The sequence below is a fragment of the Bos indicus genome, chromosome 4, assembly GCF_029378745.1.
Source record: "Bos indicus isolate NIAB-ARS_2022 breed Sahiwal x Tharparkar chromosome 4, NIAB-ARS_B.indTharparkar_mat_pri_1.0, whole genome shotgun sequence".
In the NCBI taxonomy this organism is placed as follows: Eukaryota; Metazoa; Chordata; class Mammalia; order Artiodactyla; family Bovidae; genus Bos; species Bos indicus.
The window spans coordinates 28,145,796-28,171,944 of NC_091763.1; the positions used below are offsets into that span (position 1 = coordinate 28,145,796).

Below are 26,149 nucleotides of genomic sequence, written 5' to 3' on the forward strand. Positions count from 1 at the left end.
CTTGTGGAACTTTAGGCAGGGGGTATAAGGTCTTGACCAGCAAATATGAAAGTATATTGTTTGGTTTCCTCTCAATATCGATACTTAGTATCACATTTTAGGTCTTGTAAGTGCTCCCATATGTTTCAGAAATAATTAAATTTTTATTGACATTTTGGCCTGCCTCCTAAAGATGAATATCCTTCAGCTGTTAAACATTTGATAGGTTTGAAGTTGGGAAAGTTTTTTTATTTAATATTTTTATGCTCTTGGATATATACATACAAAAAAAGACAAGAGGTGACCTAAGTCTTTTGATGTAGGGATGGGAACTCTAGGAAAAAGGCAACAACTTTCAAAACCTCTCAAGCTGCCCTTGGAGAGGAGGCGTGTCATGTGATGAAGCTTATCAAATCAGGATCCGTTCTACATAAACCAATCAACTCTGATCTAGTTCCGTGTTTTGTAACGTTATGAAGAACGAAGACTGCTTATACATTGGGAAATAAGGTTTTCAAAAAGGCCCTCAAGTGAATCCATTCTCTTTCACCCAGGAAATCAACTTGATGTTTCAGTGGGAAAACAAACCGCTGACCTTCAAGCTACTAAGATCGAAAGGATACGGAAGGCTAGAGGATGAAGGTTCATCCAAAAAAAAAAAAAAGACTGAAATGGTCAGACACGGTTCCCCAAATAGATTCCCAGCCTTGTGGGATTCTAAGCAAATAACCAGAATATCACTCGGGGCCAAACCTTCATCTGTAAGCAGACATTTGCCAGCGGTGCCCTGGCCTCGACCCCTCCTCACCGCTGGTTTTCAAGCCTCCCTGGCTAATGGCTAATGGCTCCTTTTGCTAATTCCCTCCTTAATTTGCCTTCACCTTGGGAAAGAAGAAAGAAAACAATGTTTTTCCTCTCCATTTCCCAGTCGGTTACAATTCGAAAGGCGAAGGAATAGCTGGAAAACCTCCCTCATGGAAAAAGCGTCCGCTGGAGGCTACGGTGGGTCGGTCCCACCTTTGGCTTCAAGTTGACAGATGTGTTTCGCGCGTTCTCAGTGCTACGGGCCTCGTGGTCCCCTACACTCGCGCTAGCGTTCGCCGGGTCTGAGGTGCCCCCTGCCCACCCCCTCCCACCCCCGCAGCGGTGCACATTTCAACTTTTCAGCTTCCCAGTGGAACTCACAGTAATTGAGTCGGGAGGGTTATTTTTCCTGGCCTCGCCTCGCGGCCCAGAGACTGCAGGGAGCTTTCGAGAAGACATCGCCTCCTACCCCGCGACGCCCCGGCAGCTTCTGAGCGCCGCCCGGGCCTCCGCCCCGCGGGAACCAGGAGAGCGAATCTCAGCCGCGGCCAGAAGGCTGAGGCCGGAGGGTGAAACCACCAGGGGTCCCAACGGAGGGCTTATTCCCGCCCCGCTTCACGTGTGGGGTCAAATCGCATTAACACCAAACCACCAACGGGGCAGTAGCAGGTGGTTAATTGCAAAAAACAGAGTTAACTGCAAGAGACTAACTTTACAGGAGGGGTGACTTGGTTTCCCTCCGTAGGTTTGTCATCGTAAAAAAGAAGATCCCTCCCTCCTCCTTAGTAGGAAGGCGGGGAAAGGTTATCTGCGGGTCCGGGAGAAGGCTGGTGCACACAGTCGGTTTAGGGTGACCGGCAGCCGGCAGCCGGGCGCGGTAGGCGCGCGGGCTTCCATCCGCGCGGCTATTGGAAGCAGATTTCGCTCACCCCTGTCTGGAAGGTAAGAGCTTTGGCATCTGGAAGCGTCAGAAAGGAGCCTTTTGCCATAAATCATCCTGAAAAGCATTCAAATCAGACAAGCGTCTAGAGACCCCTTAGACACTCCGCCCCCAAAATCCTAGATCAAAGTGCAATTCCTGGAACCATAAACACCTATCATAAGCAAAATCCTGCTTATCTGGAGGATGCTAAAACTGAGGGGAAAAGACGGGGTAAGAGGGCATTTGTCGCTGTAAATCCCCTGCACAAAATTCACAAAGTCTATCTTTTAACATCGTCAACTGCTTTCTTGGAGGCAGCCAACCACAGCGCTTCTAAACTCGCCCAATGCGCGTTTCTGGAGTCCTCCGAACAGCTGGCGGGAGCATTTAGCACCCGGGACTGGACATTCGTTTTCGCTTGTGTTTTCAACCAGCAGAAGCAGGTGCGAGAGAGTCCGGGGTTTGGGAGGTGGGAGGCAGAGAAAGAAAATCCACTTGGTGCTAGTTCAGAGGACTGCAACCTCTCCTTACATAACACTAGGGCTGCAAACCTAGTAGTCCGAAACGTAACAAAACGAGCAGAAATCACGCGCCCAGACAATTTCTGCTCTCGCTGAACTCCCAGGATAGCTGCATTACATTTGTACAGTAACACTTAGCAAGTTTCCGAGATCTCTAAAGGGGGATCGTCAGAGGGACGAGAACACTAAGAGGGGACCGGGGAGGGAGATGTCTTCGATTCTGAGACAGCAATTTTCCCGCCTCGGAAATGAAAAGACCCTAACTTCCCCACGACTTCCTTGGTCAATCCAGAGTCAACCGAGTGTAATGAAATCTCTAGTCTGGATGGAGCATGGATGGCCCGGCAGGCGTGTAGGGCGGGGGGTGGGGGTGGGGGGTGCGGGGAGGACCGTGCAGGAGAGAGCTCCCCCCATGTACATTCCCTGCTGGGGGATGCGCTGGGCGCGCGGATACCGCGAGATGGGGCATCGTGAACCTCGCTGGCTGCGAGCGGACTCCGGGGCTGAGATTATTCGACACGTGTCTTTTACCCCTCACAATCCATTTCCTACGCGTGATTTACGAACGGACCACTTTGATCAGGCTCGGTTTCATCTGTCCACTACTTACAGATGACAGACGCGGCTGCTAAAAATGCCTTCTCGCTGTCTAAAAGTTTGCCGCCCCCGCCCCCCTTTCCCAAATACTGTGGCTTTTTCTCTGGCGATTCCCCACCCCCCGCCCCTTCTCTCCCCTGCCTTACCCCCAGCCCCATTTGCTCTGTTAGTTGCAGTCCCTCCGGGTGTTTTAAGTCAACAACAACAAAAAGCTCCGGGCAAGGTCAGCTGGGAGCCAAAACAGGCATATTTGGGGCACACTATCTCCTTGGTACCACAAGTATGGGGGTCCTAAGAAGGCTTCCAGTCAGGGACCTGGAGAACTCGCTCTCCAAGTGCTGGGGGCGGAGGAGCCCGCCTTCGGAAGGGGGTGGGCAAAAACCCCCTCAGTCCAGTCCCGGGACCGGTTCTGCCAAGAGAAGGGACCAGAAACCGGGATGCAGAGGGCATTGTCAGCCCACGGTTGTCTCCGGGCCTAGACTCAGAAGAACAACCACTTTGGCTTAATTGGGGAGGAAAGGAGGCGGTGGGAGAAGGGGGAGAGGGGATCACGTTACGGAGCCTCCTGGTCCCTAATAGGTAAAGGAAAAGCGGAGTCTCAGAAGCGGTTATTAATAGTAGATTGTGTGTGTGGTAGTAGTATTTCATTAAAACCATATCCTGGGACAGAGAGTTGCTTCTTTCGTGTTTCTTTGCTTTGTTATTACTCTGACAGAAGTTCCCAAAACAGGATTTTCCAAATCAAAGAATCCCTGGAGTCTTCTCCCCTTCCCAGCCCCCTTACTCCGACTGCTCCCGGTATCATTATCCCTGTAAGAATCCTTATACTCTTGATTTAGCTGGAGGACATTTAATAGCTGACTGGATTAAATATTGCAGACTCCAGCCTGGGCCATTTGAAAATCCGGGTCGTGGACTATGCCTAACTTCAGAGAAGGAAAACTGATCTATGAGATGTGTTTTAAATTTCACTCGGTCGGGGCCTGGAGAAAAGGAAGAGGAAGAAGGATTCTCTGCCCCAGTTACGAGTTAGAAGTTTTAAAAGGTGTGTGTTGATAGGGGGTAGCAAGAGGAGTCAGGGAGGAATGAGGCCAAAGGCAACCTTAACAAGAGGCTAACTGAAATGTCCTTCTTCCATGCGGAGAAACAGGGGCTTCATAAGAACATTTTAAAGAATGCTGATCTGGAAGGTAGGTTTCTGCCCTGGGAATGGAGCCCCAGAATTTAGGGGTGCATCAGCAGACCTCTGGGAAGGATTCATTGTCATTGCTAAAGTTGCAGCACTGAGAAGTTTTGTGTTCGTTCACTGCATGTTGGTGTTCAACAATGCTAACAGTTCTTTGGTGTAAAGTTTCAGGAACAAAAGAGGAAAAGAAATGTGGACTGTTTTGTCCAGTACTATGTTTAGAAATGGAGGTCTGGAAGCCTCAGAGGAGAGCTTTACATAGCAGAGTCAGCAAGTCAGGGTCCAACCCAACATTCATCAAGGCTGGGCAAATGCAGAGGGGGAGGATCTGAGATTTTAGTCCAACGCCCTTCCAGGTCATCACCAGATATGTTCTGTACCCAAAGGTGACAAAGCAAGGTTAGGTTCCTCCAGGGATGGCTAGATGAGTATTTAGATTTCATGCTATGGAGAAAAGAGATATGTCTGTTCATCTGGTCTTGTGCATAAAAAAAAAAACAAAAAAAAAAAACAGAAAATGATTAATCCTTAAAGCTAATGTGATCACTTAGAATATATTTCAATTCTGATTACACCTTTGGAAATCCAGAAAGGACTCAGAAAAAATCTGACAGTAAATTTTAATTTAATATTGTGGAAAAAATACTCCAACTTTGAAGTTCTGTTTAAAGAAGAAAGCTGAACTGGTGGCTAAAGAATAACTGTAATCCAGGTGCAATGTCAGTTTAACAAAGACTTGGGAATAGTGTTGCATTTAAAGGAAGAGTCACAGCACAGTTCATTTAATATACAACCTTAGAGTTATTGTAGACAAATATTTAAAACCTTAATATGGACAGAGACCCAAGCCTGTGCCACATGGTAGGTAACATTCACAATACCCCCATGAACCTCTCTCTTAAATACAGAGAAAGGAATTAGACTGTTCCACAACTGGGCAACTGCTAATTCATTTTAATTTTGTTTATAAAGCGAACTTCCTTCTTACATGTGGGGGTGGGGGTGGGAGAGTCCTATCTGTACAAGTCATTAAAAAAAGAAAAAACAAACCTTTCAACCAAACCAATGATTTAACTTGGTAAAGTCCCTACCCCATGGGCGGCTGGGATCCCCAGCGCTCTGGATCCTCCCCAGGAGGGAGGGATAACCCGCATGTCTTTCAGCTCATTCAAGCATCTTGAAGGTTTCGGGTCTGTCAGGCCTGGCATTCCTTCGCTCTTCTTATCACTCTCTACCCCTTCAAAAAGGCAATTGATTAGTTTCAGCTTTTCCAAACCGAGATTCGATATGTTTCTCAGGATCAAACGTCTTTGAGAGGCTAAGAGACTAACGTGGGGGATGGGGAATGTGAAGAAAGAAAACACGGGCAGGGAAGAAATGCGCCCTCCACCCAAACCACCCACACCCAAGCCACCTAGACGGAGGGGTGGAGGGGATGAGGAAGGCATGGGGTAGGGTGGCGCTGGCCAGAGGATTGGACTGTGACCCCTTCTGGAAGACGCACTTAAGATGTGTCTTCCCTTTCCGGAAGCAAATATTTAAAGGAGAGAATAGATATCTAGCGGAGGAGGTTGATGATTTATGCCTGGGTTTTCCTTCCAAGCATTTGCTTCCCTTATATTTACAGGCGTGGCCCCATTTGCAAGTTGTACATCTGTTCTCTTCACGTGACATTTCATAAAAGCCCTAACATCTGGGCAAGATAAACTTCCTTCAGGTACCTGCTTAACTTTTCACTTGTCACGCTCGCCTCACCCCAGGCGCGTCCCTTTCCCCTCTCCGCCTGCCTCAGTGGTGGGGTCTGTGGCGCGTTTTGTTCTAGCTAGTTTCGCTGGGACACCCTGCCCCCCAGCCACAGGTGACCCAACTTCGCCCCCTTCCTAGCGCCAACCTTTGCCAAGGCCAGTTTCTTCCGCAGAAACCGGTTCCTTACGTCTCCCGCCTCTGGTCCCACTGTCCAGGTAAGTGACGGCACCATCTTGAACCCAAGGAGACAAGTCATATTTTCTCGGATTCCGGCATTAGACCAAAAACAAAACAAAAAGCAAAGAAACGTGCTTAAGCAGCAGCAAACTCGCGCCTAAATTCGACCGTCTCATACACATCCATATACCTCAGCGCAGTGAGGGATAAGGAGCAGCTAATTTTGATGACTGCCTTTTCATTGAGCATTTGCTCTCTCTGGTAGAGAGCACGCTTTACAGAAACTTCATTTCATTTGCTCACAAGCTCCCCTCCCCCCGCTCCCCCCTCCAAAGGCTGCCTTCTGGACGAATGCTTTTAGAATTGCTTTCTTCTTTTCCTAATCTGGAATTTTGTTCCTCTGGCTTCAGCCTAAATGGCCCGCATAAGCACGAAGACACATCCACAAACGGGGAGGGGGGGGGCGGAAATAGAAGGAAAAGAAAATAGTCCACGTAAACAAGAAAGGCTGCAGGGGGATCGAGGCCCTAGCTGCAGCAAACCCCAAACGATCTCATTGCAGGGCGCCCACGAAATCCCGGCTATAATTGAGTGTTTTCTTTGAGGCTTTCTGACCATGTGCTTTTTACCATGGTTACTGTGACTCTGATACGAGAAGCTGGATATTTATTATGACTCGTCCCATCCTTTCCCAAAGGCTTATCTCCGCGGCCCTCATAAAGGAGAATAGAAAAGGAGAACTTTCCTGCCAGTGAGTTTAACCTGCCCCACCTTCCAGTGACCTGCCACATGCTCCTTCTTACTTTATAGACATCTGGGAATTCCATACATGCCTTAAACTCCAATTACACACCTTCTTCAAAGGACACGTGCTTTGATTTGCTAAGAAAATATTAGGAGGGCTCACGTTCTGGGGCCTTGGGACAAAAGCAAATGGAAAATCTATCCCATGGCCTGTTTACTGGGTCCATCTTTTGCTGTTCAGTAAGCAAGGATTATTAATAATCCCGTTTGCGTTTTCGAGGGCTTCGGTTGCTAGGTGTCTGCGAATCAGTGGGGTGATTGGCTTTCAGAAATTATGAGGAAACCTATTTCTCTTTCCGCTTTGCCGGTACACTTTCCTTCCACTTTTGCCGGTGCTGGGGGCGGGGCACGCTTTACGGCAAACCAGGAGAAAAATCTGGAAAAGTGGCCCCCGGGGAACCCCTCTCCCGACCCCTGTTTGTGGCTGATGCGGGCCTGTCTCTGGAAATACGAAGTTGGGCCTTTGCCTGAATCTCTTGCTGCTGCTCCCCTTGCTACCGCTGACACTTGGAGCCGCCTCCTCCGCGCGCAGCGGCCCGACGCGGGGCCAGGGGCTGTCCACGCGGTCCCCGGAGGCGTCGGACACTGTCACCCTCCCCACGTTGCGGCCCGCCCGCCACCCACGCCGGGGAGTCCGGGCCCGCCCCCGCCCGCGCTAGCCGCAGGTGAGACTCCCGCTCCCCACGGAGTTCTGTTTGGGTTTCCGTGGCGTTTGTTCCCCGCAGGTTTGTTTGTTTTTCTTCAAATTACAGATGCAGGGAAAACCGCCTGACATCATGAGAGTGGGACAAACGCTCACTTTGAAGGATTCCTGGGCAGGACTTCAAGTGAAATCATATGCCTGAGAAGAACTTGATACCGGTCTAGAGAAAATAACCAGTTCTGAGTTTGCCAAACCGTGGAATGTGCAAAATGCTCGACTTTTTTGCAAGAGGCCAAATGTCCCTTAAAAAGCTCCATTATGAATATGAGCCTGAGGACCGAAGGAGCAAGAAGCTTGTGTCCTTGCTGAGTGTGGGGGAAAAGTACACAGGTTGTGAGAGTTTCTGCTCTTTAACATTTATTAAAATGTTCCACTTTGGGGAGGGTACCTGCAACTGTGCATGAATTATCATTTGTGCATGTGTTTGTTAGCAAGTGTGTGTAATGTGTGTGTAATAAAGAGGAGAAATGTGTGTAAGGGGAACACAAATGTACTGCTTTCTTATGATTGAACCCTATCAATCTAACGAAATTAAAACCATGATTAAAAGATCATGTGCACAGCAGAGGAAACGTTCTTAGTCAGTTATTTAGAATTCATCCAAGGCAATCTAATACAATACTTTCCCTTGACTGAATACATTCTGGCTAAAGGGTAAAGACTCCTGGGTCCAGATACCACATTAAATTCTCACTTCTGAAACAGGTAATTCATCCTAAATGCCCTTTAAATAAGAATAGGTAATATAAATGAAATGAGATGAAAATAGGAAACATGGATAGAAACACAGGTGCTTCATTTCTGTTCTGAAGCAGAATTGGCATTGTGGTGTGTAAGGGGTGGGGAAAGTTGGGTATACAGAAATAGTCTGGCAAGCTGAAAACTGGATTCTTAATAGTTAATATTTTCCACTGTGAATCCTTCTCACTCAAAGCAAAACTATTCACCACATTTCTTTCATTCATCTGAAAATTTCAAGAAAAATATTAGCTTCAGTTTAGTATTTAGTATTACTCAACATAAATGTGACATTTGCTTTTCTCCCAAGTCGAGAACTCTCTCTCTCACACACACACACAAGAAAAAAAGAAAAAAGGCAAATGGAAGGCTACCTTTTTTGAAACTTTCAGTTTCTACATCATCAGAGATAAGATCGGAATTACCTTCTCGGTGGATGGTCAGCTCCATTCTGATGTACGTCAAGAAATCTGAAACATCAAATAGTCAGACCAAGCTAGTAACAAGATTCCTCCATGAACAATTTAGAAAATGGAGGTGGTTCGATGACACAAAAGAGAAAATCACCTTCTAGATGCCCTCCCTCATTTTCTAGGGCATCCTCTGTTCTACACACACATACACACACACATACACTCCACAAATAATCAGTTTCTGCCCTGTTATTTTGTAAAGAACTATAAAAATCTAAAAAAGCATTTCCTGAAGCTTTCACTAATCTTTTGGTGTAAGTAAATTCTACAGGCTCCTTATTGCAAAACATGGTCTAAAATACTTACAATAATAAATTTACAATATTGTTATGTCAGCATTCTATGATGATGTGTGAAAAAGAGGGGAAACCTTCAGGTAATATAATAACCTCAACCAGAGCTGAGCAAACACTGTTTCGAGTCATACATTTATTTGCCATAGTCATTATTTGAATTAGGCAGCAAAATTCTTTTCCAGTTTGAATACATCCCTAATTATACTTGAAGGCAATAAGCCGGATATAACTTAAGAACTTAGTGATACAAACTCACTATTTCTAATGGTATTCATTATAAAAGCTAGTATTTTTCTGGCCCAGAAATAACTAGAATGAAATAAAAAGTCAAGTACCATTTGTCCATGTTAACTCTTTTACTTAACTGATTCAGATTTTGTATACATGTAAGTAACCGGGGAAAAATTCTGTGGATAAATTTTACAAAATATATTTGCTAGTGAACTGACTAGAAAATGAACAGTTATAGCATTTAAAATTGTAACTGTTCCAATAATTAATGAAGATACTGAAAAGTCAGGTTCTTTAATTGTTTTCTGTGTAGCTGTATGGAGCAGCTTATAAGGAGCTTGCTTTCCAAATGGATATCAATATGGGAAAATATTAACTTTGACTTTTTGTTTTAGCAAACGACATTAAATGTCATTCTTTTTTGTGAGAGGAAGTTAAGCAAATTATAAGTGGAATTCTCTTTTATGTGGAATTAAACTTTATTTTCTATACATTTGTAGTCATTTACATGTGTATATACACATCTATCTATAGATAGGTAATTTTGATAACCCTTTATGTATACTTTCACTGAAATAAACCTATTACTTAAAAATCCTCATAAAGTGTGAAGAGTATGACAAAAACACACAGTAACAAGAGAAAATAGTGCTGACTTATACTGCTTATTTACTTAACTGTTTTACAACTGCATTCTCAAAATATAAGCAAGAGAGGTGAATAACTATTAAGTTTTTGCTGTCTCGGGACCTGATAAGAGATGAAGGAGAGATGCTAAGTTCACTGAACACCAAATGGCAATAATGATAAAGCTGTCTTTCTACATAACATGCCCCTACCTGTCAATAACTAAGTTTTTTTCACTGCTTTGTTTATATTAATGCCCTCTCACCCTCCTGGGTGTCTCCAGAGTTAAACAAGCAGGTATTTACTGCCAACTTAATCCTTTAAAAATATAGACCAAACTTTAAGGTTCTTACAATTTTCAATCATATTTATTTATTGCAGAAAAATAATGTACAAAGGTATTTACAAAACAATCATAAAAATATGAATGCATTTAGACACCGGATCTATTTGCATTTTACCATGGGTCATCAATAAATAAATAGAATGTTGTTTTTTGTTATTTTAAGTTTTTTTTTCCCTCAGAGGAAGAATGAAAAAAGGAATTAACTGACTGTGATTTTGTGAGTCAGTTTGATCCCAATATTTTTATTTCTAAAGGTGTTCTTAAAATCCCTCTGACCGTTACCATTTTAAAATGGAGAAAGTCCATAATGATGCCTTTCCTTTCAGTGGCTGATTGGCACGACCTCTTGAGAATGCATGCATGAAAAAATAAAAATAAAAACATTCTTCGTCAAAAAAACAAAAACACAAAAAAGAGGAACACAAACAACTGTTCAAACTTCTATCAGAATGTAGAGGTGTGAGGATGGTGCCGCTGCCCGTCTGGGAATCACTGTCCACGGGCCTGTCTCGCTTTCTCTTTTAAAAGTGCGCCCCACGCCCTGTTTCTTTGAATTTGGGTTCTGCTCTTCTAATTTCCAAGAAAATGTTTGGCATATATATTTATTTTTAGTTATCCAGCTCCAGAGTCTCTAGACTGTCCATTTTCTCCTTCTCTGGAAACAATGACATCTGCAAAAACCCAGAGGGGGAAAGTTGGTTATTGTTTAGGTCTCTGTGGCTGTTTTGTAAAACTAGTGAGCACTGTTCTTATCACCACCACGGAGAAATTGCGCTGAACAACCTGGAAGGATTTCAGCCCAAGGGCAAGAGGAAGTGGGTGGGCGGAAAGAAGGAGGAGGTGGAATTTGGAAACATTTGTTTTAAGGAGAACGAAAACTTAAAGGCAAAAGAAAGAGAGGCGCTGGCAAGGCTGTCCTTACCCGTGACCCTCGAATCTTTTTCAGTCTTCCCTCCTGTCACGCACACTCACGCACACGCACACCCCTCACCAGGGCGCATCCTCCTCTCCCTAGCGGGGACTGAGCTCCCTTCCAGGAACGCGCGGGGGGATGAGGTGGCGGTGCCAGGTTGGGTGTGAAAGCGGAGAGGGGAGTGGGAGACGGGGAGGAAGGCCAGGTGGACCGGGAGCCGCACCCCAGCCTTCAATCTGTCTGCCACCTGAGCGGCAAAGGGGCGCAGAGGCGCCGGGTCCTTACCTAGGTCTCCGGCCCTGCCGAGGGGGTGGGGAGCTCCGCCTGCTAGTGAGACGCGGACATGGACCAGGCCCCCTCCATCCTCCAGACCGAGAAGGCGTAGCTGAGCCGCTCGTGGGCCACATAGCTGCAGCTTGCCATCTTGGAGTCCAGCTCGTCGCTCTGTAGGACCTGGTAGAGGAAGTCGATGTACCTGGCCGCCAACTTGAGGGTCTGGATCTTGCTCAGCTTGTCAGAGGGCAGCGTGGGGATGATCTTCCGTAGGGCGGCGAACGCCTCGTTCAGTGACTGCGTGCGCTGGCGCTCCCGCACATTGGCCATGACCCGCTGCGTCTGCAGCTCCTCGTAGGACTGCGGACTCCCGCCGCCGCTGCTGCTGCCGCCGCCGCCCGCGCCGCCGCCGCCGCCGCAGCCCGCAGACTTCTTGCCACGCTTGCCTTGGGCCGGGCTGCCAGGCTCCTCGCCGCCTCCGACGCCCCCGCCCGCGGCCCCGCCGGGCCCCGCGCCGCCCCCCGCGCTGCGCCGGCTGCTGCGCCGCTTGCGCCCCCCGCGCTTGCCGCTCGGGGGCTGCTGCCGGTCCGGCTCCTCCTCGCTGTTGCTCAGGCTGTCGTCGGCCGGCGAGACTGGCGAGCTGGACACGTCCTGCATCATCTCTTGGGCGGCGACGTGCGGCCTCGCGGGCCCGGGGCAGAAGGGCGGCCCGGGGAAGAGGAGGAGAGCGGGGCGCCTCAGCCCGCCAGCTTCCCCCGCGCGCGGCGCCGGCCCGGGCGGTGCGGCCCGCGGAGGAGGGAGCGGGAGGAGGGACAGGGAGGATCTCCGCGGGGAGGGCGCGCGGGGGAGGCGGGGAGGGAGGCGGGAGGGGGAGGGGACGGTGTGGATGGCCCCGAGGTCCAAAAAGAAGGCGCCCAACGGCCGCACGCACACCCCGCTCGGCCTCCTGGAAACGATGCCGGTGTCGGCGAGCCCGCGAGGTGTCTGGGAGCTGGGCGCAAGCTGCAGACTTGGAGGCTCTTATACCTCCCGTGCAAGCGGAAAGTTTGGGGGCAGCAGTGTCATTGGCCTGACGTGGGGAGGAGGGACTTTTCGAAGTTTTATAGGAAAGTTTCCGCTTTCCAGCCCCCCTTTCTCCGTCCCCACCCCCCTTCCTCGGGGTCTAACAATTCGTTCTCCCAAACCATTCAAAAACGACCTGGCCCAGGCGGCCGGCCCCTCTGCCCGCCTCCTTGCTGCCCTCCCCCTTTCTTCCCCGCCGCCCTCCGCCCGCGGGCGCGGGGCGATTTCCTTCCGCGCCGGAGCGCGCGGGCCGCACCCCCGCACCCGAGCGCAGCCCGGGGAAGCGACCGGAGGGGACCGTACCCTCCGCCTTGTCGGTCCCTCCTGGAGCGGCTGTGACAGCAGCGGCGACACCGGCTTCTACACAGTGGGTGGAAGTCTCAGCTCGCCCCAGTACCCTTTAGGTCCGTGGCGCGGTTTGGGATTGCTGGGGCTGGGGTACTGGCAAGAATACCTGCGACGGCGGAGCCCACCCGATGGTCAGGTAGACGAGGCCGTGGAGTCCCAAGGGCCAAACCGCCGTGGCTGGTCCTAAGGTCGTGGGCGTTTCTGAAGACGTGGCCGCGCCAGGGACTGTAGATCTGCTCCTCGGCCTGTTCTCTCATCCTTCCTCGAGAAGCAGCTGGGCCTTTCTTTTCCCTCCACAGTGACCCAATCTGACGTTTCCCAACACCCGAAGGACTACACCTCCGAAGGTGCTAGAAAAATGCTGAAGTTCATTCCCCCGAAGAAGGCAGTCGTGTTCTTGGAGAAGGCAGCAGGGCAGCGCAGTGTCTTCGCCGCGGCCCTGATTGCCTGTGCTGCTAGCCCAAGGTGGAGTGCCTGTGGCCACTTCAGCCTCATCCCCTTCCCAGATAAGGCCCTTCGTTATGACTGTAAATGTCGGCTCTGAGAGAGTGAGATGGGGACTCAACATTGCCTGGACACGCGAGGCTGAGGGCTGCGAGGGCCCCCTTCCCCACCCTCACTCTCCACTCCTAGGAGATTCAGTAAGCAATTCTGTTTCGCGTGCCACAAACGCGCCGCAATTATTTGGACACTTTTACATTTTAAGCGTTTCTATTTAATAAGTCACAATGAAGAGGCCCAGAAGAAGGTGTTAATGTAGATTCTGGCAAGTCGGAAGCAACAAAAGTTGGTGAGCTGGAAAGGAAAAGATGCTGCTGTGAAAGAGAAGCCCATTTTTGCAATGCTAGGCTTTTTTTTTTTTTTTTTTACGAGTCGGGAGAGAATAACTGTTCTATGTTCATTCTTTAAGTTGCAAAGCAAACCAGAAGTCAAAAGCAGTAGTTGGTTTTCGGGGCACATTTGGGGGTGCAGAAGTTCCGTGCCCTGTGTTCTGGTACCCTGCGCAGGCCGAGGTCTGCTTGCCCTCTCCATCGTCTGGACTCTAAGCAGCGAATTAACTCAGAAGCTTCCTTTTCTGGGCCAGACGGAGGGTCTCGGCCCACAGTGTCCGGAGGAGCAGGCGAGATCCCAGGCGAGGCGCGGGCAGGCCACGTGGCTGTGGCCCGCTGAGGCTCGCGGCTGCAGTCAGGTCCCAGAAACCCTGGGGTCTGGAGGGCTGGGGGCCGGTTGAAGGGTTCAGCCAAACCCTAGAAAGGGAAGTGAGGACAAGAAGGATCCATTCCGCGGAGGGTGAAGGAGGCTAAACTTTCGTGGGAGGGGCGACCTGTAGGGCTCGTCTATCACTATTTTTTACAAATATTCATAGACAATGACCAAAGCGTGCCAACATGCCTGCTTCTCGGGTCGCTGACATATTTTAAAATGAATTCCTGTCTGAAAATCAGATTCTACTTGACCTCCACTTAATAGTTTACAGCCGAGTCTTCCTAAAACAAAGCACATTCAGATAAGTCACTCCTGTGAGTGCATCTTCTGCCTACAGGATATGATTTCTTGGAGCAGTTAGAGAATAGGCAGAAATTGTTTTCTTAACTTTTGATCTCTGAGTATTCCGCAGTTCTTATTTGAACGTTACCTGTGTCTGTGGGTGGTGGTTGTTGTTTTAAGATCAATCTCAAATGTTATTTTCTACCCCTTTCAGCTGAATACTCGAAAATAAAGAGATCAAATAATTGGACTCTTTCCTTTGTGGCTATGGGTAAGCAAGACAGGAAAGTGTGGGCAAGGTAAAGGAAGCCTTACCTGCCCAGGGGGAGTTGGCGGGGTGGGGTGGGTACTGGGATGAAAATAGGGGCAGAGAAGCCGAAGGAGAAACCAGGTCCACAACAGCGCAGCATTAGCTGGCCCGACTTGCAAAATCATCAATCTCTAAGACTAGTTCCGTTTAAAATGAGACCAGCCCTTCTCTGGGCACTCAACTTCAGGAGATAAAGAGCTCCTAGCCACTGCCTACAGGGATCCCCAGGAGTGAGGCCATGCTATGGATGCCAGAATGCTTAAAATAGGGTTTAACATGAATGAACTAAACCAGAACTATCCCAGGCATGGAGTCTTCTTGACCGAGTCACATTGAATGACTTTAGTTCTGAGGGGGGGGGGGGGGGACAACATTCTCTCCTACTCTTCAAAGGAATGAAAAATGAGGATAAAAGTTCTTGAGTGTTTAAAAGTTAGTTTTTAAACAGAAGGTTGTAGTTTGACTAATGAGTTACCTCTCAAAATGTCTGAGGCTTGATGCTCCTAACTTTGCAAATCAGAATCTTTCCTGGCCCATTGTCCCATCTGTATTCTACTTAACATTTATGTAACACATTTCTTATCGACACTTGCTGGGGCAAGAATAAAGGCAAACTCTCTTTTTATGTCCTTAAGAGTTGAATATAATTCTGGATATTTTGTATATGTAACAATAATGATGACTTCCACAATATTTGGTTTACCATATGAAAACTTATGTGGTTCTAAAATCCCAATTTCAGGCTCTTTAAAAAGGGTCTTAGGAATTTCCCTTTGGGGCTGAACTCAGTCTGACTTAAAGGATGTCAGTGGAAGACTACCTTCTTCGGGAATTCTGAATGCATTGGAATTAAATCATTTAATCTACTTCTAAAATAAATGCCCTAAAAAATTAACTGAAAACAAAAAAGTTTTTCTTTTGCAATTGGATAATTCAAAACGAGCTTTGTTTTCAAACTGCAAACTTGGCATGTTCACAGTCCTTCCTGAGGAATGTGTACTGTGTTAAAATGTGAAAAAAAGAATACTGTTAGAAGTAATAGAGTTACGAATCTCATACTCAGCATATGCAAAAAGTATGTATCTATATTCTTAAAGTTTGAATCTGCACTGGCATTCTCCTAGCAACATTTATAAATACTTTCAGAGAAGGAAAAGAAACATACATACACTATAACAGCAAGCTGGTACAGTTTGGAGTTGGGACTTGCACAAAAGGTGAGCACTTGAGTATGGTCCTACTCTTTCCCCTTAGGTTTTGGATGACCTACCACCTGTTTGTTGGCTTAAGAGTTCTGTGAAATAATTTCTCTGGATTGCATGAATGAAGCACAGAAACATTCACACAGAAGGGGGCGCAGATTGGAAAAGGCTGCATTTGAGTACATCTCAGATGGAAATGTACACGTTGTTAGATTTCATCTTGTTTTGAATACTTCACAGGGATTGGGATTGCCTACTTCACTATTTAAGTGAGAGAATTTTAAGTGGAATATAAGGGTCTGTGTCCGCACAAGTGACCTGAATAATTGTGTGAAAGCAAATTCTTTTTCAGTGACACTGGTAGTTTTCAGGATGTTTTACCTTCCCCCAAAGAGGTCATTCTCTTTCTCCTTTAACGATAGTTTAATTCATGAATTTAACTGATTCTACCTCTGTCTTTCTCGATCTTCTTTAAGAATAGGATAAAAATTATGAAATTTGAAGCTTCCAATTCAGAAATAAAATGGAAAAGTATAAAGCACAAGAAATTAATTGAGTTGCCAACAGCACCTCAAATGAGCAAATAAAATTTTCAATAAATATTAATCTTTAAAATATCTGACATTCTGCACTGAAAATTAGGATGAGATTAGGAGACATAATACACAGACTTGTAGGGAGAGAAGAATCGGTGTGGAAAAGTATAGAATCTTGAGGAGTCTCCCCTCTTCCCTTTTATCACCTTATGGGGTTTGCATGCTAGAAAGTTTATGTCCCGGCTTTGCTGCCACTTAAACTGGTTGAAATACGCTCTCACTTATTTCCGAGTTGCTGGAATGACTGAAGAAATAATGTAAGAAATAACAGTTATCCATAGCGGCTTTGATCATGGCCACAATTTTCCTACATAGTAATCATTTTTATCTCTTCTTTTTAATCATCTGATGATCAAATAATTTAAATAGAAGTTGAATGATTTACATTCTGTGTTTTTCCTGCTAAAGTTCCCTTTCTGATTACTCACAACTTTCATCTCTCTCTTCATTTCAAGGGATTTCCTTTTTTCACAAGTGGCTTTTCCTGAAGCCTTAAATCCTATTTCCATTGTTTGGATTAATTCTTCCTGCAAAAACATGTTGTTTTTGCCAGTGACCACAAGAGGACACAATTTCCCAGAGAACTTGTTGAAAAAGAAAGTTACAGAAGAGGAAAGCTATCAAAATACTAAACATGTTACACATCAAAGAATGTCATTTGTGGAATGCCTATTTGATTTATGTTACTTTTATTAATTTTTAAAAGCATAAAAATGAGTTGGCATTCAGCTTTCAGATTTTGGAGGAAGATTTTATCTTTTTTTTTTATTGGAGAGCATACAAGAAAAGCATACATTTAAGAAAATACACTATAACCCTATCATTCTAAGGGAAAATACTACAGCAAAATTTTTTATGAAACAATTTTGTTCAAAGGTAAAATTTTTATATTAGCAAATTTTGTACAAAATTCTCAGTGACCTGAAATTCTACTTTATAAAGTTTTACAGCGATGTTTGACAGTGCAAAACAATTTTTTAAATATATTGCTATTCCAAAATGCCTTTGAAAGTTTGAGTTTTCCGCCTGGGCACTTGGGATGTCTTTACAAGAAAAATTAATGGAAATTGTTTTATGGTTTGTCAGTTATATTTTAATATACATGTAGCTTAAGACTGAAAATTATTTTTCCAATGTATGGCAAAACAGTGTATCTTAAATGTATTGACTTATAACACTTGCACAGAATTATGCTATATAATGTTTGATTTAATTTAAAACCACCTTACTCTTTCTTACTACTTTTTAATCAAGAGAAGTTTTCAGAGTATTTGATCACTTGCTAAAGTTAAGGTAAATTAAAATAAATTATGTTCTGACATTTTTCTGGTTGAATTTTGTATCTGGTGAAGTGCCATGACAACCAGGTGAATAAATCCCTGCTTTTGCTCAGTGCTTTTGCTTTTCATTTGTGTCTTTTGGTAGATAATTCCCAATCACATTCTCTGAGACCCCAGTGGAGGGGCTGAGGAATGGACCAAAAGACCTGGGAAAAGGAGAAGGAAACACAAGAGAGAAGGAACGGAGTGAAAATAAGGAGATCAAGAGAAACAGAGCAGAGTGAGAGAGGTGAAAGAGGCACTGGACCGTGTGGATAAGAAAGATAGCGAAAACGAGAGAACGAGGAGCAGCGCATGGGGGCTCACAAGACAAGAGAAGGAAAGAAACTAGTGCCCTTCCTGGGAAATAGAAGAGCCCTGGGATTCTTTGCCTTGGTTTCTGCTCAAAGAGACTGTTGCAGGTGGTCGCCTGTTCCTTTGTATAGGCATTTTGTTTTAAAAATCTCTGTCGTTTTCAACCCAGTAAGGACAAAAAGTAAAAAATAGGGTGGAGGTCATGAAACTTTTAATTAAAGTTGATGTTCATCTAATAGGTGAATGCCCATCTGTTTAGAATGACAATAAAGATAGTAGCAACTTGTGACCATGGATCTCAAGATGGTGCCAGGAAGGTGTTTGGGGGAATACTGGAGCTGTTACTCCTTGAAAACTGCTGTGAACCTTGACAGGATTTCAGAAATCTTGCATGCTTGCTAAGGGTCCTAGCACTTCAGTTATTTTTCCCTTTGACCTTCCACAAAGAATATCAGACTGGGTGTTTTTCCCTGTGGTTATCCAGGATCAATGCCTTTGCCCTCCCCACCTCAGATAGCTTAGGGAAAGACAGAGCTCTAAGTGATGAAGTCTTATTTTCACTCACCACTACTCAAGACTTTGAGAAATTGTAAGGTTCTAGTTCTGCCTAATAATCCATTTGGGACACTTGAATTCTGGTTTCAACTGACCCTAATTAATTGCAACACATTTATTGATTCTTTCATAATTTAACCAAAATGCATCAGAGGCTCTATTTTAGGTGTTCTGAATAAGAAAATTTTAGTCCTTGACATCAAACATGTTCACAGTCTAATGAGAAATAAAATGGGGGTAAATATCAGACATCACCAAATGGAGCCTATTTAAGACCTGAGAGCTTCATGATAATCTGATGCTTAAATAGTCTTTCTGTCCTTTCCTACATACTTTAGTGATGTCTAAGAAGTCTCTTGGGTTACTTATTTCCATACTTAATATTATCAATTCTCCTTGTTTCTGTTATTCTTCTTAGCAGAATTGGGTATTCATAAATAATACAGTAAGCATATATTACACTTTTCCTGAAATGCACTTTATTTTAGCTTTAGTCTTGAAGGATGACTAGGGGCGAACCAAGGGAGTAGAACGGGTAGGAGGAAAGACACAGTGGCGTGGGCAGGCATGGCCCTTTCAGGGACGTGGGGAGAGTTGTGCATGGTTGGAGGTAACATGGAACACCAGACTGGTTCCAAATAGGAAAAGGAGTACGTCAAGGCTGTACATTGTCACCCTGCTTATTGAACTTATATGCAGAGTACATCATGAGAAATGCTGGGCTGGAAGAAACACAAGCTGGAATCAAGATTGCCGGGAGAAATATCAATAACCTCAGATATGCAGATGACACCACCCTTATGGCAGAAAGTGAAGAGGAACTCAAAAGCCTCTTGATGAAAGTGAAAGTGGAGAGTGAAAAAGTTGGCTTAAAGCTCAACATTCAGAAAACGAAGATCATGGCATCTGGTCCCATCACTTTATGGGAAATAGATGGGGAAACAGTGGAAACAGTGTTAGACTTTATTTTTATGGGCTCCAAAATCAGTGCAGATGGTGACTGCAGCCATGAAATTAAAAGACGCTTACTCCTTGGAAGGAAAGTTATAACCAACCTAGATAGCATATTCAAAAGCAGAGATATTACTTTACCAACAAAGGTCTGTCTAGTCAAGGCTATGGTTTTTCCTGTGGTCATGTATGGATGTGAGAGTTGGACTGTGAAGAAGGCTGAGTGCCAAAGAATTGATGCTTTTGAAGTGTGGTGTTGGAGAAGACTCCTGAGAGTCCCTTGGACTGCAAGGAGATCCAACCAGTCCATTCTGAAGGAGATCAGCCCTGGGATTTCTTTGGAAGGAATGATGCTAAAGCTGAAAGTCCAGTACTTTGGCCACCTCATGCAAAGAGTTGACTCATTGGAAAAGACTCTGATGCTGGGAGGGACTGGGGGCAGGAGGAGAAGGGAATGACACAGGATGAGATGGCTCTATGGCATCACTGACTCGATGGATGTGAGTCTGGTTGAACTCCGGGAGTTGGTGATGGACAGGGAGGCCTGGCGTGCTGTGATTCATGGGGTCGCAAAGAGTCGGACACAACTGAGCGACTGAACTGAACTGAACTGAGGATACCTGTGGAAGCAGTCAGAAATGATACAAAGTTGAGATCATAGAAACATTGTGTGCCATGCTAAGGAATTTGGGTTTTATTCTAAATGCAACCAGGAAAACTGAAGAATGTTAAGCAGCAAGAGGATATGATCAAATGTATATTTTAAATATCAGTCTGTAGACAATGCAGGGAATGAAATAAACAGTCATGGTATTAGATTTAGAAAGTCCCTGCATCAACCCACAATGTACTTAATGTAAATACATTATTTTATTATGAGAACTTACACCATTGTAGTACCTGGGGTGATGTGGACGGGATATTGAGAGAAAATGACTGGATTTAGGGAGATTTGGAGGCATTGGTTTCCTCATCTGTAAAATGAAGTCATTGGATAGATAATTTGAAAAAGTTAAAAAATATGTAAAGGATATTAGAAATTAGTCTGACTAGTCAGTATCATAGATGAGAAACTTTTCTCTGTGACTGCTTATAACTCTAAGATTCAACAGTATCTGGAACCTGAAAGCATTTTCCTAAGTGATGAGAAGGAATTTCCTTCTAGTTCTGGAAACCACTTGTGGCCAACTGTGGGCCTAAATTTTTGTGCCAGAAATGAGTAAAATAGGCAGTGAAGTGGTTTGTAGGGGGCCAGAAGGAGCGCCCTCCAAAAACTACCTTCTGTTTCCCATAGTCATGCTTTAAATCTATCACTGGTAACTCATTAAATTGGGGCCTGGCATTGTCCTCTCTAGGCTCCTCTTTTAATTGGCAAAGTCCCCAGAGTGAGGTAACTCATTAGATCACTAACACTTTCGAGTGAATTATATTGTATGATGTTTTTCTCAAGAAGGGTGAGGTTCAGGGTAGCAGAAGGACATTGGACATTCTGGACAGGACAGAATGAAACGAGAGAAAATTGTGAAAAAAGGAAAGTTGTGGTGCTAAAGCTTTTGCGATTTTTCCAAGTGTGGGCCTTGGCCGGACACCATGGACTTGCCCTAGCATTCCATGCCTGTTATTCAGTGTGACTGAAGCTATCCACCTCTGTCTCTTGGATTCTACTCCATCTAACTAACTAGAGTACAGTGAGATGGTGGGAAACCAGAGCCTAAAGGCCTTGACTCATCACCTCCTTTTCTGTCAAGGACTTGTGTCTATTAAAGATCTCAGGGCGTTGAACTCTTCCACTTCACTGTCAAATATCTATTAAGAGCAAACAGTAATCCATGATCTATTTGTTTTAATTACAGATAATCAGTTCATTTAAATATGGTTATATTCAAGAGTAGAAACATTTCCAGGGAATAGGAAATGTATGTAATGACTGAGAAAACAAAAATATCTAGTAATGGTTAGCAGCAGCCTTAATGACAATGTTAATTTCACAGACTAGTGTTTGGGTCTGAGGAGAAACAATTGTCAATAACACACTAAAAAAGGACTTCCCTGGTGGTCCAGTGGCTGGGAGTCTGCCTTCCAATAATATAGGGGACAGGTTCCATCCCTGGTAGGGGAAATAAGATCCTACATGCCCTGGGGCACCTAGAGAGAACTCCTTGCATCAAAACAAAAGATCCCACAATTCAGACCCACTTCAGTCAAAAATTAAATAAATAAATATTAAAAACAATGTTTTAAAATGCACTGAAGAGAAAGACAACGATGTTTACACTGAAGCATATCAGCAAGCTTGGACCATCTGAGGAGAAAATGAATTTGATTTAATTTATTTTTTAAGTGAATAACTTTTCAAAATAGACTATAGTCTGATATAATTATTAGGAAAAATAAACTGTACTTCTAGACTTATATAACATTTATAGTCATTATATTGATTCTTATATGAAAATTTATTTTCATAATATTGAGATATTTTACATAAATTCATTAAAATATTTTACAGTATTTTGTTCAAAATTTAAATGGGAGAGTGAGAATTTCATCACAAACTTCAGTAAAACTTCTCTGGTGGCTCAGATGGTAAAAGCATCTTGCAGTGCGGTAGACCCAGGTTTGATCCCTGGATGGGGAAGATCCCCTGGAGACGGAAATGGCAACCCACTCCAGTATTCTTGCCTGGAAAATTCCATGGATGGAGGAGCCTCTTATGGGGTTGCAAAGACTTGGACACTGACTGAGCGACTTCACTTTCTTTTCACTTCAGTAGAACAGAATGACTACTGGATTTATCATGTGAATACATCAATGACAGAAGCTGAATCACAATGACAAAAGCTAAATCATTCCGTTTAGGTTTTGTTATTTCTGTGAGTTAATAGGTATGGCAGAGGATCATGTCAATAAAAATAAATGGAGTAATTTCATAGAATGAAAGTAGAGTAAAAATAGAGATCTAGGTAATTTTCCTAGATTAAATTAGTTGATTTTACTTAAATGTATTATAAAATTCTTAATACAGCTGCAGAAGCAGAGAAATGGTTTCTTAAAAAAATAACTTCAAGAAAAATCATAGACTACTAGGGCTAAATGAAGTTTTAATAGTCCAGAGTACTTCTTCCTTTTCTGAAAAGGTAGAGTGGCCAAAGAGACCAGGAGAGTGAATGATGGCCCAGATTCTGGAGCCAATCAGCCTAGGCACCAATACGACTCAACTTCTCCATACCTATGTGCCTTAGATGTATTACTTATTCCTCTGTATTTCTTGTGCAAGGGAGATGCATATCACTAGGTTACTGTGATGACAAAGCCATAAGTCCTAACCATTTTAAGTGGTGCCTTGCACTTGATATGTATTTGATATGATTATTAACACCATACACAAAAAATCAACTCAAAATGCATCAACGGTCTACATGTGAGACTAGAAACTATAAAACTTAGAGGAAAACATAGGCAGAACATTCTTTGACATAAATCACAGCAAGATTCTCTATGATCCACCTCCTAGAGTAATGGAAATAAGAACAAAACAAATGGGACCTAATTAAACTTAAAAGCTTTTGCACAATGAAGGAAAGTGTAAGGTGAAAAGACCATCCTATAAATGGAAGAAAATAATAGCAAATGTAGGATTAATCTCCAAATTATACACATAGCTCATTCAGCTCAATACCAGAAAAACAAACAACACAATCAAAAAGTAGGAAGAATATCTAAATAGATAATTTGTCCAAAGAAGAAATACAGATGGCTAACAAACACATAAAAAGATGGTCAACATTGCCCATTATTAGAGAAATGCAAATCAAAACTACAATGAGGTATCATCACACACGAGTCAGAAGACTCATTCTGAAGTCTGTTTTATTAGTTTTTAGTATTTTCTTCCCAAGTGGTCTAATCGCCATAAGAAGCCAACCTTTCCTCATATTCCTCATGGCCTCCTTAGTGTACAAGATAGGTACTTCATAAATGTTTATTGATATTCTTTTAAAAATATATAAAAAGTACAAGTACTATCGTAGGTCAAATCTTACTCAACTTACCTCAGTTCAGTTGCTCAGTCGTGTCAGACTCTTTAAAGCCCCACAGACTGCAGCATGCTAGGTTTCCCTGTCCATCACCAACTCCTGAATCTTGCTCAAACTCATGTCCATCAAGTTGGTGATGCCATTGAACCAACTCAACCTCGGTCGTCCTCTTCTCCTCCTGCCTTCAATCTTTCCAGCATCAGGGTCTTTTCCAATGAGTTAATTCTTCCCATTAGGTGGCCAAAGTACTGGAGCTTCAGCTTCAGTATCAGTCCTTCCAGTGAATATTAAGGACTGATTTCCTTTAGGATGGACTGCTTTGATCTCTTTGCTGTCCAACGGACTCTCAAGAGCCTTCTCCAACACCACAGTTCAAAGCATCAATTCTTCAGTGCTCAGCTTTCTTTAGAGTCCAACTCTCACATCCATACATGACCACTGGAAAAACCATAGCTTTGACTATATGGTCCTTTGTCAGTAAAGTAATGTCTCTGATTTTTAATATGCTGTCTAGGTTGATCATAGCTGTTCTTCCAAGGAGCAAGTGTCTTTTAATTGCATGACTGCAGTCACCATCTGTAGTGATTTTGGATCCCAAGAAAATAAAGTCTGTCACTGTTTCTTTTGTTTCCCCATCTATTTGCTATGAAATGCTGGGACAAGATGCCATGATTTTAGTTTCTTGAATGTTGAGTTTTAAGCCAGTGTTTTCACTCTCCTCTTTCATTTTCATCAAGAGGCTTTTTAGTTCCTCTTCACTTTCTGCCATTAGGGTGGTGACATCTGCATATCTGAGGTTATTGATATTTTTCCCAGCAGTCTTGATTCCAGCTTGTGCTTCATCCAGTCTGGCATTTTGCATGATGTACTCTGCATATAGGTTAAATAAACAAGGTGACAATATACAGTCTTGACATACTCCATTCCCAATTTGGAATCAGTACATTGTTCCATGTCTGGTTCTAACTGTTGCTTTTTGACCTGCATACAGATTTCTCAGGAGGCAAGTAAGGTGGTCTGGTATTCCCATCTCTTGAAGAATTTTCCACAGTTTGCTGTGACCCACACAGTTAAAGGCTTTAGTGTAGTCAACAAAGCAGAAGTAGATGTTTTTCTGGAATTTTCTTGCTTTTTCTCTGATCCAACAAGAAATGGATGCTGACAATTTGATCTCTGGTTCCTCTGCCTTTTCTAAATCCAGCTTAAACATCTGGAAGTTCTCGGTTCACATACTGTTGAAGCTTCGCTTGGAGAATTTTGATCATTACTTTCCTAGTGTGTGAGATGAGTGCAACTGTGCAGTAGTTTGAACATCCTTTGGCATTGCCTTTCTTTGGGATTGGAATGAAAATTGACCTTTTTCAGTCCTGTGGAAGTTTATCAATCCTCAGTGTTATACTAACTGTACATTTTCATGAATATACTTGAATGACAGTGAAATGGAGTTATATATATTACTTAAAAATCAAGAGATTAAAAACACTTAAAAAATATTAATTTGGAGACTGTTTCCTCCTACAAATATTCAATCAAATATCACTACTAACTTGATTCTAAAATTATTCAATAAACATATCTGGTCCTGCTCACCCAAATGCTGTGGCTAATAGTTAGGACAACGTTTTATTTTGTAAAGGAGCACCAGTCAGACATATACAAATATTGGTTTGGAGGGGGAAAAAAAACTATAATAAAGCAAAAATTATCTGTAAATTCTCCATTTTGTTTTCTTGAAGAAACTGAAGCAGTTGACCCTGAGCTGAAAGAGAAGGAATGAATGCCTTACAGCTATATAATTTCAAAGAGCCAGAGGTATGTGTACATGGGAAGAAGTACTAAGGAAAGTATCCAATCTGAGGCTGTAACCGTTAGAATAGGAAGGGTTGTTAGTTCTCTGACTACTGAATTGTCAACCCTGTCCTTTTCTTGATTTTGTAGGATGGTACAACCATTTCAGGAGTGATCCATTCTGGTTATGATATGAAAATGTGACTCCACCATACGTGTCAGAACTCAAAACTATTCACTTGACAACATCTCTATGTAGCAAAATTAGTGCTGACCCAGTAATTTGGCAAGGCCAATGGCATATAGACTTCTCTTTGGGGGAAGAGAGACTAGTAAAGAGGCTATTATAAAAATCTAGTGAGAGATGACTGTGACCTAACCTGGGGTGGTAGCTGTGGAGGTTAAAGTGGGAAAATAGAAGTGGTCACATTATAGGTATATTTAGAAGGTAGAGCTAGCAGGATTCACTAAAGATATGAGGTGTATGAGAGAGAAATCAAGAATGATTCTAAGGCTTTTTATTTGAGCAAAAGGAAGGGAGAGTACGCAATCACTGAGATGGAGAAGGCTGTGGTGGAGCACATTTCCAGGGAGATATAGAGTTCAATTTCAGACATGTTGAATTTGAAATGTCTGTTAGAAATTCAAGTGGAACCACTGGGCAGGCATTTGGACAATGTGAGTCTGCAGCTTTTGAGAGAGGTTTGTGATGGAGACAAATGTATCAGCATACAGGTAGCCTTTTAAAGTATGTAACTGAAGGAGATCACTATGAAACTAAGTGTGTGTGAGGAAGAGGTGAAGACTGAAAGCAAAGTGGGGGCATGGGGGAGATGGTGATCACT

The 26,149-nt window shown here is 43.9% G+C and overlaps 1 protein-coding gene across 1 annotated transcript; it reads right to left on the reverse strand.

Annotated features, from left to right (window-relative positions):
• Positions 1-10,150: 10,150 nt before the first annotated feature.
• On the reverse strand, positions 10,151-12,152 carry TWIST1 (twist family bHLH transcription factor 1). Its single transcript, XM_019958518.2, has 2 exons — positions 11,349-12,152; positions 10,151-10,821 (listed from the first exon to the last, which is right to left on the reverse strand). The coding sequence occupies exon 1, from the start codon at positions 11,994-11,996 to the stop codon at positions 11,391-11,393; it is 606 nt and encodes a 201-aa protein (XP_019814077.1). The 5' UTR covers positions 11,997-12,152; the 3' UTR covers positions 10,151-10,821; positions 11,349-11,390.
• Between the last annotated feature and the right edge of the window lie 13,997 nt (positions 12,153-26,149).

Coding starts and splice junctions, on each gene's coding strand:
- TWIST1 (XM_019958518.2), bottom strand. CDS start 11,996: ATGATGCAGGACGTGTCCAGCTCGCCAGTCTCGCCGGCCGACGACAGC.